Here is a 10,787-nt window from a genome sequence, read left to right on the forward strand (position 1 = left end):
TTTGTGATATTTTCTTGGATTAGCAGTACTTTATTTTTCAATAAAGAAAGTAACATTTAAAATATCAAAGTCCCTCAATATAGACCATGAAGAATAAACAATGTTTCAAGTCCCCTGTACCTCCCCACAACCTGAGGTGGGGCCGGATTTCCCGCCTTGTTTGTGAACAGAAGATTGATGTTTCTGCCAATGTTGGTTTATGCCAATATTGGTTTCATCTCTTAGGGAATAACTGAGCACCAAATGTCAGGCTGAACTGGGGAATTTACTCTAGGAACAGGTACAGCTTGACTGCTTTTGTACTGGCCAAGCCACTGCTTACAAAAGCACACCAACAGGACCCCAAAGGTACACTGGATCCAAGTGACTGCAGTCTGGCTCCAAGTTACACAGCCTTCCCCTTCCTCCCAACGCATGGCAAGAGACAGGAGTCGATCCTCAGGGCTCTATCTATGCCTAAACATGGTGAGTCCAGAAGAAGGATGCAGCATGGACTTCAGTCTGGTGCAGGAGATGGATGCTACAGGTTGGCTATTGACCCCTGGCAGGCTGACTGCAATAGGGAAAAGAACAGGCCAAGTGACAAGAACAGCTCTTCCATCTGATGGCTCTGCTGACTCTCACATGCCTTCTCTCTTTTAGGATAAACCAGAGTTATAGCCTTTTGCAGTTGTTATGCCTTATAGAGTAACTTTTTCCACGGGATATTCACTAGGATGATTCTAAATATTTTAGCTAAAAATGACCAATTAGGTACCACTCTGAGACTGCTAGAAAGGAAGGAAGCCTTCCCCAAGGCCTCTAGGCTTTTACTGAAGTTCTAGAGCTGCTGTGGGTGGTTCTGTAGAAGCCCTGGTTCCATTCCTGGCAATCCCATTCCCTGGTCCATTAGTCACAGCAAACAGTTTCTTGTAGAAACTGTTACACTACACAAACCCTTCTGTCAGCAAGTCAGCCCTTACAGATTGTTAAGTAAAAGATATTTCTAAGCAGTTAGCAGATCCAATCTAAAAGGCATTGCAACAACTAGCTCTGAAAGTACTAAATTATTACTGAGAAATTAAAAGAACGATTGTTTTGGTGTGAAAGAGTATGGGCATATACATCCCATGCTCCTTGGTAGCAATTAAGCTAACCACAAGCAGATAGCATTGCCCCTCTCTTTTCCAGCTCATTGAAAATCTCACACAGGGACAAATAAACATGGGAGTTATGTTGGTTCCTACAGCACAAAAACACCTGCTAAACAAGGCAGTGGAACAAGGATCCCCTTAAGAGATGCTAATGCCTGAATACACCTGGCAGCCCACTGGGAACACAGCTCAGGTCTGCAGAGACACAAAAATACCAATGCAAAAAGCACTCCAACTCTCCCATCCCTGCTTTTAGTGAGGGTGTGAGGGGAGAAAAGGACTTGTAGGGCATGACAAGGAAAAGGGTTTTCTTGCAAGCAGGTTGTGCATTCCAGAGTCTCAACTGCTGTATTCAGAACAGCTTTTCTTTAGGGAAAGGGAGCCAACACTAACTCTCTCTGAGGCTAGAGATCTCCAAGCCAAAGCTAGCCAGCAGGCAGAGATGATCAGATGAACAAAAAGAATTTGGTAAGCCATTTGCCATCAAGAGGACATCTTCAGAGAGGAGAGAAAGACGGCCAAGCAGCTTCAGGGCTCCATCCTTGTACAGCCTGCGACCTGACAAAGAAGATGGAAAGAAACATCAGCCAGAGACTGGCACCACATATTAACTCTACACACTCACAGAGGGATGATGGTCGATCCTTTCCTGTTCTTTCCCTGATAAATGAAGACAGCCTGCACAAGCACTACATGAACCTTTGAGCCTAGATGTGAAAGCAGTTAACATCCTACAACACTGCTGTTCATAGTTTCATTTACTTGCAGGCAAAGGAAGCAAGAATACACTAAATTCACCAGATGGTTGCTTACACGAGAAGATCCTTTCATGGACTGTGGCCTAGCAAGAGCTTCAGATTCTCCCCCAAGGAGGAATTAATCTCTTCATTCCTAACCTGTTCCCCAAACCTGATTCTGACACGACCCAAATCAGCTCCAAGAGAATTCTTGGATGCATTTACATTTACATTTCATCAACAGAACTCCTGTTTCAGACAGCAGAGAGAAGGTGCCTCTGTAAAGGAACCAGAGCCACCTCCTTCCAAGAACAGCATGTGATCTCAGACAGACCAGAAGGCCAAGGCTTGAACTCAGGACCCAGCACTGCCTGTTACCAGAAGCAGAAGATATTTATACAGAAGAAAAGAATCTACTCTGTTCTAGCTTCCTCAAAAGTCTACATTAACCTAAGCAGCCTCATTTTTTTCACAGCAAAGATAAAGAGTGTCTTCTCATGGTACATAAGGCAATGTTACTTCCACCTTGTGTATTATTTCAAAGACACATTCTGTAGATCCACAGCTTAACGAAATGCACTGCCCATCTGGCCTGTCTCAGTCCTCCAATGTCCCAGGGGTAAGCCCTGCACTGCCACACTCACCCGCCTTGCTCTCCACAGGCTCTGCTGAGTAGAAAATGTAATCAACAGTGGCTCCAAGCCCCATGGGCATCGTTGTGACCTCCGGGCGTCCCCTATGTGGCAAGAAGTGGCTGTAGACAGAGGTCAGGTTGAGGCCATGCTGGATAACACCTGAACACCTGCACACAAACAGTCACTGTTTATCAAGGAGGGAAAGAGAATTATGCCTTTCTGTACTGCAGTCACAGCTGAATGTTCCTTTGCTGATGCAACTGTCTAAACTCCTCCTACTTGGTGAGCACATGAAATCTTTCAGAACTATTCACTCCACTTACATCAAAGCAAGACAGACTGAATTTCCTTTGTCTCCAATACCCAGTCCTACATATGCCTATGCCCTTCATCCTCAATCTCACCAACACAATGCTGACAGAGCAGCACTCAGCTGCTGGGAGAATTCTGGGTGGATCTAGCTCTTCCAGACAGCCCTCCTTACTCTCTTTCACACTCACATTTATTTCAGTCTTTACTTCAGCCAGATTTTTCAGCACTCAGGAAAACAAGGCTGAGTATGAAGACTGGGGCCATTGAAGATGCACCAAGTTACCTTGGGATGAATGGCTGGGGATCAGGGTCTTTCACCATGGCAGCAGGCTTGGGCCAGTGTGCAGGGCGGTCTGCAAAGGAGCAAAGAGATTCCAGCCAGACCTACACAGATCCCAGAACAGGCTGCTCATCCCAAGTCTGAGAAGCTTCTCCCGAAACCAAATGAATCTTTTTGCCCAAGAAGAGCAGATAGCTTCAAGTCACAAACATCTTAAAGAAAAATATCCAAAGGAAACACAAGCTGCAAGACTAACAGGAACATCCTTAGAGCAGATCAGTGCAAACAGCTGTTGTGCTGAGAACATGTCCTTAGAGCATTTAATATTATCAAAGTCCAGGGTATTTCAGCCTTTGCTCTCAAAGAAGGCTTGCTTGTCTTAGCCTACAGCTTACTCAAAGGGTGTCTAGAAAGGCAGAACAGCAATTGAGAAAGCAGAACCAGCCATTCCGCAAGGCCTAGAGGTGCAGCAATGTCTACTGGGTACCAGCTTCCAGAGACATCTACTTTGGGACCATTATGTATCATTACAGTCTTCAGGTTGTTCTCCACCATCAAAATCTTGAAGCAGGAAAACAATATACATATGTGTTTCAATTTAAAAGAATTTTATAAGAAACAGCTTCAAGAAGCAAATCTCAGAGCATCTCAAGGAACATAGTGAGTGCTTGTGAGGGAGGAAAGTGTAATTCTCTGAGATCTCATGGAATCACGTCACAGAAGGCACCCTTCTGCCTTTCCCTCTCCTCACCAGGCATTACTTCCACCTCATGTTTTCCTTGAAAACATAGAATCATACAGTTATAGAACAGCCTGGGTTGGAAGGGACCTTAAAGATCATCTAGTTCCATCCCTCCATCCATGGCAAGGATGTCACCCCTATATCAGGCTGCCCAGGGCCCCAGCAACCTGGCCTTGAGCATTCTCGAGGGATGTGGCATCCACCATTTCTCTGGGCAACCTGGCCCAATGCCTTACTACCCTCTATGTAAAGAATTTTAGGAAGTTTAAAACCATTTCCCCTTGTCCCATTACTATATGCCTGTGCAAATAGTCACTCTCCCTCTTTGTTTTACAAGCCCCCTTGAAGTACTGGAAGGCCACAATGAGGCCTCAGTGGAGCCTTCTCTTTTCTCAGTCTGTCCTCAGAGGAGAAGCTCCATCGAGCTAGGAGAGTGACAAGTTGAAAAGTCTCCCATTAATACCTTTACCTGGTTTAGCATCTGTCACACCTTCCAAGAGGACCAGCTGTGGTGGTCGTTCACAGGCAACATCGCAAAAGCGGAACTGCAGCAGGAAGTCACGGCTGTATTCACGTCTCCCTGCAGAGAAAAGTGTAAGTTAAAAGAAGTAACTGCAGCAAAGTCACATCTCCAGGGAACATCTACATGTATTTTAGACCTTTGGGCCTCTAAGAGCTCTTTAGTTTGAGAGAGGCTGATACCATGAGACTAGAAATCACCTAATAACCTACACATAGAACAGAGCAGATGTGTAGCAGTAGAAGAACAGAGCATAGCTATTGCTATCCCTCAAATGCAACAGTCATGGTCAACACAAAGGAAGAATGTCCTCTCTGAGACACCAAAAGATCAAGGGACTTTCAAGCAGATCAGTTAGCATGCAACTCCAGGAAATGTGTGCTGAGAAAAACATTTCTGGAGATCAGGCTGAATACAAGTTCTACATTCAAGATTTTAAAAAAAGCTATTTTGTGTGGGCTCCATTTTTTTAATCCTCTCTATGGATGCAGAGAACAGACATGATTGCCACTGGGTCTTAGGAATGATTTCTTTGCAATGGTTTGCAAATACTATCCAAAACCACACCCCAAATACCTGGAGATGAAAGCTGTGCCTGTTGAACATAGTTTACAACGGCACAAAAGCATTAAGTCTGTGAATATGAGACACACAGAGCAATTGTTACTGGTAGAGGAACATTCAGGTCCTGACTAGAAAGAGAAAATGGCAGAAATGCAATAGGTTCTGGAAAAATTTGTATTTAATTCATATACAAAGTAAAAGGAGAGAATCTTTGTCATGTGCCTCATGCAGCACCTGCCCTCAGAGACAGCAAGGCCCACAGACTGCCCACCCTCAGCAAACTCATACTGTCCGTGCATACTGGAGCTCACCAGGTTTCTTTGGCTGGCACAGGGTGACATACTGGCACCTGTCTGTTACACCCAGTGAGCTCGGCCACAGCGGGGCCAGCAGTTTTCGTGAATACAACTGCTGGGAAAAGTCTTCCTGACCAGACACCTGCAAGGAGGCCAGAAAAGGACAGCAACCATCAGGGACACAGAGCAGATGCTCTAAATGCTATAGCAAGCCATAGGTGATGTACATACATACACTTGCCAAGAGCAAGACAGGGGGATGCCCTCACAGAAAGGTATGAACTAAGCTATTCAGAGCATGGTGCAGGTATAATAAACCTTCAGCTGCAGGGGACAGATACAATTAGCTAAAAGTCACCTGAAAAGATACTTTATCGAAGTGGTGACTTAGCTTAAATGACAACCATATATTTGATCACAGACACACAGTAAGACAACCACAAGAGACTCAAGCATAAGCACCCACTTCAAACTTTTTTTTGGAACAAACGCCCACATCTCATTTCAGTAAGTCTTGGTGGAGTTGCACTTCCCTACACTTCCAGCCACCCAGGTGAAAAAACTCCATAGGAAAGGAAAAAAGACTTGAAATTAGGAGGTCTATTATCACAAGTCTGTCTCAAGAGAAACCAAAAGAGCAGTAGTGCAAACAACACACACACACTTGTCTGCTTCCTTCCCCTGCAGTACTGGAGACTTTGGGGAAGGCTGATGAATAACTTAATTAAGACTATTTCCTCACAAGAGAAAGAATGGAGCCATGCATTTCTCTAGCAGCATACAACAAAGAGCTATCCAATTCCAATTCTGGCTGGCAACTACCTTCCAGGCTGGCATCCCATGGTAGGAAAGTTCACCATTCCGGATGAATTTGTAGAGCGGAGAATCAGGTACAGAGTTCAGGTCTCCACACAAGATGACAGGATAGTAGCTACCTTCAGTAGTTCTTGCAATTTTGTCAATCTCTGCTAGCAGCAAGGCCACCTGGGCCAGTTTGATATCTCCTCGACGGGGATTGAACAACACATGAGTGTTGGCCACACACAGAGGACTGACTGCCTTCAGACCTCGACTCTCTGGGAGCACAGGCTGTAGCAGCAGCACCAAGCCCACATTGTCCCGGTTGAGGACATCCAGGCCAGGTCGAAAGTATTCCACGGGGCTGAGGCTGATCAGCTGGAACCTGCTGTGCTTATAGCACACTGCACATCCATCTGTCTTTGTCCCGGTTCTCCGTTTATAGAAGCACGCAAAGCCTGAAAAGAAACCATCACCTATTAAAAGGTTTATCCAGTCACTGCCTGAGGCTCAGCAAGTCTCTATAGAAAAGCTTCCTACTACATTTGGGTACAGTGATATACCCAATTCTGTTCCAATAATCACCCTTTATTATTAATCATCGGGGGTATTTTCTCTCTCCTTGTCCTTCTAGGGCCCTCTGTTTTGTTACACTGCTCTTTCAACTCAGAGACATCAATTGCAAAAGAAAGGACAAAGGTCTAGGCAGATAGTTCAGAAGCAGAGCCAGCGGCCACCTGGCAAACAGGAAGAGGTCTTTTGGAGTGCTCTGAAGATGTTAAGCAGGAAGCACTGCTTGGCCAGTCCCATGAGCTGCATGTACAGACCCAGAAAAACAGGACATACCCATCTCCTTGAATGTTGGCTCCAGTTGCTCCCAGTAATGGTTCTCTTGCACCTCCTGGAGACACAGAACCTGGAAGGAAGGCAGAGACCTCACTTGCTCCACAAGTATTTGCTAGTTACCTTGTTTTGGGGAAAGAAGAAAGTGGAAAAGTGCACTCACATACCAACCCTCCAAACAGAAATGTCATCACTGCAACTCTGTCCTGTACTTTCCAGATAAAAGCACTAACTTTCTGGCTCACATTAGTGTATCATTCAGTTTTCCAGTGATGAGATAAAAGAGCCTTCATCCCACAAAGAGGACTCAAAGAATAGAGAAATTTATGGAGTCCTATGCAGGCTTCCCCTCTTGTGTTGCCTTAGAAAACTGGTCCTTCTTCCTCTACTTCTGTTGTTTATAGAAGTTAAGCTCTGCTATCAAAGCATGACTAGTTTCTACAACCAAAGCAAGACAGACACCAAAAACACGGTCTGTGGAAGTCCTCAGACACTCTCAGAGCAATCAGTGTCCAGTTACCAAGCAGGCAGTATCTTTCTAGGACTTGCACCCATCTTTTTCTTTTCTTAATACTGTTAGATCAAACAAGGAATTCAAATTCTGGTGACAGTGATGTAGGGAGGGCTCAGTCATACTTACATCAGGATCCCAATGCTGAATCTCCTGCAAAAGGTTTGGAAGGCGGTAGTTCCAGTTCAGGATGTCTGGATGACAGTGTACATAGAGATCAAGGCCCTGCTCCACCAGGTCCTGGGCAAGGATGTTGTAAGACATGACTCGAAATTCAAAGAGAGGAGTGTTTTTTGAGACCTGCTCTAAGACACAGGGCTGGACAGAAAGATCCTCCCAGTCTCTCCATAAGATCTCTAAATGCAAGAGACAAAAAGCAAAGTTACAGCCACACTGGGTATCTTGCTGATACTTTGGCTCCCCTGGGACCTGGAAAACAGCCATTCTCATTCCCTAAGCTAGAGCACTCTAGCCTCCTTCCCCCAGTGGTGAGCAAACCTCCACCCACTCTGGTTTTCAGACACTGTTTCTGGATATTTTTGGATAACTGTCTGTAGGGATGGCATAACATATGACCATAGTGAAACACCAGACCCACTTTTTGGTGCTTTTTAGAGTACAAAGCCAGCATTTCAGAACAGTAAGGAACACATATTTATATTCAGACCAGAGAGTCTAACAGCACAGAAACCACTAGCTGTGACCAGTCCTACCCTCAGCAAAACCCCACTTTACAGTTTTCACTAGCAGATCCTGTCAACTCTGCAGGGACAATCAATGTCTCACTGACAGCAAGCCCAGACACAATAACCTGACCACATTCACTACAAACGCCAATCCCCAACTAAACATTAGATTCGGAGCTATCACTGACCATGGTAGGGCACCTCTGTTGTGACAGGATAAAACGGCACCGCATCCTGAATGGGCTGGGCTGGGAGCACTGGTGGCACTGTCTCTGCATCACATGCTAAACTCCAGGCCAGCACAGCCGGGTCATCATTCAGCACTTCCACGTTGACACCAGCACAGCCAGCTGTCTGGTGATCTGTCTGTGGCACCACAGCTGCCCAAGGGGCACTCCCTGCTACAGTCACTGTTTCTTCTGATGGTAATCTTGCCGGTTCAGCCACTGTATTATCTTGCAGTTCTGAAGGAGCCAAGGCATTTAGCTCTGAGTGCTGCTGATCAGCACATCGGGTGACTTCCGGAGATGTATTCAGGTCACTGAGGCTGGTCATCAATAGCTCTGAACCTTCTAACCAGTCACTAGTGAGAGTAACTGATACTTTCCTCGCTGCTGGAACACTCTCGCTGGCTGGCAAATTCCCTGCTCCTTCCTCCAGCCACTGCTGGAGAAGGGCTTCTTGCTCTTCTGGCTCCAATCTTCCCGTGGTTGCAGCAAAGACCCCTTCTATCTGGGTGGACGGGCTCTTCGCCAGAAGCACATTCTTTCGATAGGTAAAGAAAGCATCTGTCATTTAAAAACAAAATCAAAATAAGACATGCTTTCTTACTCATTCTTTTCTTATTCCAATGCATTTGATGTAACTCTGTGCAATACAACCACTCAGCATAACAACCTACACAAATTACTTCTCTGAGGAAAAACAATTACAGTCTAAATAACTTCCCCTGCCTCTTCCAGAATGCTAAGCCACGGTACAAGTGCAATTTTATTAGTCCAAGTCACTGAAACTGCACACAATAGCAATGGCTTTATCAAATATGGGGAATGCAGTTCCCACTCATGCAGCAGCACGGACAGCCAAGCTGGAAGGCCTTGTGGAAACTATCAGCTCTCAGCAACACGTGTAAAGGCAGAGTCTCTAGTAGTTAGCTGATCGGGTGCACGGGCTAAGAAGCCAAGGTCTTGTCCATTATCACTTGGGACAAGTTTCTTTCCAGGGACTGAGTAAGAAATAGCAGTCAAACAAAATACATCACAATAATGTGTTGTAGAAAAAAACCCATTCTGTTACTAAGAGATGAAAAATTGAGACACTGAAGGACCAATATACGCCTTATTAGAGAGAGTATATGCACAGAAGTAGTCCCGGTAAGAATTACAGATCACCTGATGACTGACATGTGGCAAAAAATAAAAATGTAACATTGAATACAGTAATATTTGTGCAGTAAACTAAAAAAGAGACTCCTTTCACTTGCATCTATACAAGAGATAGCATTCACATTTTGCTATGAATTCTGCACAGACACTTGTCCCTACTGTTAGCTAGCAATTTCTATTGATTACAAATCACTTTTTTCTCTGCATCCCTGTTAGTCAGCCGCAGCAGTAACATACAGGAGTCAGCAACATCCATGTATAGTTTCACGTTATCTTTTGTGTCAAAGTTTTCTGTATGTATCAGGGATGGAGCTTTAAGAACCATACTCCTCTCTGTCGGTCTGTAATTAAGTTCATTAATGTCAGAAACACCAACCCACCAGTGTAATGTTTCCACACGCCACTGGCCAGGCACTATGAGTGCCTACAACAGCATGTTAATACACAACAGGAGCTGAATTTGAGAGGAGTCAGCTTGCTGCACACTATGAAAAACAACAGCGTGCCAGTCCAGTAGTTGCTACAGGCCCGGGGACAGTTTCAGGCTGGAGGGTGGCTTTACATGAGCTCAGTAACCAGGGACTGTGAAGCAGAAGCAGAATCTAGGGAAACTAAATGAAATAACGATGCACACAAAACTTAAGTCCATCCAAGAAGTCATCCGCAGCTCCTTGGGGGATCACAGACCTCAGAGCAGCCCATCTCCAGGGATTTCCGCAAGCCTGGAGAGCAGGTTGGGGGCAGGAACGAGCCCCTGCGCAAGGAGCAGTGTGCCTCTGCAGCACGACAGCCGGCAGCTGTTCCCTCCAAACACGCAGCTCCCCGCCCTGCCCGGGGCAGCAGCCCCAGGCCCCACCTGCCCAGGGCCAGGGCCTCGGGGAGCTCCGGGCCGCCCCCGGCCGCCGCGCCGCAACTCCCTCAGGCCGGGGCGGGGGACAGCGAGGGACATCCCCGCCCCTCCGGGCCACCCCCGCCAGCTCCCCCTGCCCCCGCCGCCGCCCGCCCGGGGCCGGGTTACCTCGGAGGGCCTGGAGGAGCCGCGCCGCCGGCAGCAGCACGTAGCAGAGCACGGTGCCGATCATGCCGCCCGGCCCGGCCTCCACCGCCCCCAGCCCGGCCCCGCCGCCGCGCCGGCCCCGCCTCAGCTACGGCCTCACGGCGTGGGCTCGCCGGAGCCCGGCGTGCCCAGGCTGAACTCACCGCGTCGGGCCCCCGGGGCTCGCAGCCGCCTGCGGCCTGGCCCTTCCCCAGCGCCGCTCCAGGGCCGCCCGCTCCCGGGAGGCCGCGGCCCGTGGTGGGACGGCCCCGGCCGGGGTGGGGCCCTGCCTGCCCCGTGTGGGGCCGG

At 47.2% G+C, this 10,787-nt stretch overlaps 1 protein-coding gene across 3 annotated transcripts; it reads right to left on the bottom strand.

Annotated features, from left to right (window-relative positions):
- Positions 1 to 10,786, bottom strand: ANGEL1 (angel homolog 1). 3 transcript variants are annotated; one of them, XM_063399049.1, is made up of 10 exons: positions 10,643 to 10,786; positions 8,246 to 8,845; positions 7,501 to 7,727; positions 6,864 to 6,933; positions 6,042 to 6,475; positions 5,235 to 5,361; positions 4,303 to 4,419; positions 3,101 to 3,170; positions 2,515 to 2,672; positions 1 to 1,691 (listed from the first exon to the last, which is right to left on the bottom strand). In XM_063399049.1, exons 2-10 carry the CDS (start codon positions 8,610 to 8,612, stop codon positions 1,522 to 1,524), a joined length of 1,740 nt encoding a protein of 579 aa, XP_063255119.1. In that variant the 5' UTR covers positions 8,613 to 8,845; positions 10,643 to 10,786; the 3' UTR covers positions 1 to 1,521. The 3 variants fall into 3 exon arrangements, with proteins under 3 accessions (XP_063255119.1, XP_063255117.1, XP_063255118.1); XM_063399047.1 differs by lacking the exon at positions 10,643 to 10,786 and adding an exon at positions 10,461 to 10,583; XM_063399048.1 differs by lacking the exon at positions 10,643 to 10,786 and adding an exon at positions 10,461 to 10,582 and having other exon boundaries at positions 4,309 to 4,419.
- Position 10,787: the final 1 nt, after the last annotated feature.

This window comes from Prinia subflava, chromosome 5, assembly GCF_021018805.1.
Source record: "Prinia subflava isolate CZ2003 ecotype Zambia chromosome 5, Cam_Psub_1.2, whole genome shotgun sequence".
Taxonomy (NCBI): domain Eukaryota; kingdom Metazoa; phylum Chordata; class Aves; order Passeriformes; family Cisticolidae; genus Prinia; species Prinia subflava.

Bases quoted from the DNA above. Each gene is read 5' to 3' on its own strand.
- ANGEL1 (XM_063399047.1), bottom strand. From the start codon at position 10,524: ATGATCGGCACCGTGCTCTGCTACGTGCTGCTGCCGGCGGCGCGGCTC. The intron at 6,476-6,863 runs GTATGTCCTGTT...GTTTCTTTTCAG, and splicing joins GCCAACATTCAAGGAGATGG to GCTTTGCGTGCTTCTATAAA. The intron at 1,692-2,514 runs GTGAGTGTGGCA...CTTCTTTGTCAG, and splicing joins GCCTGTGGAGAGCAAGGCGG to GTCGCAGGCTGTACAAGGAT.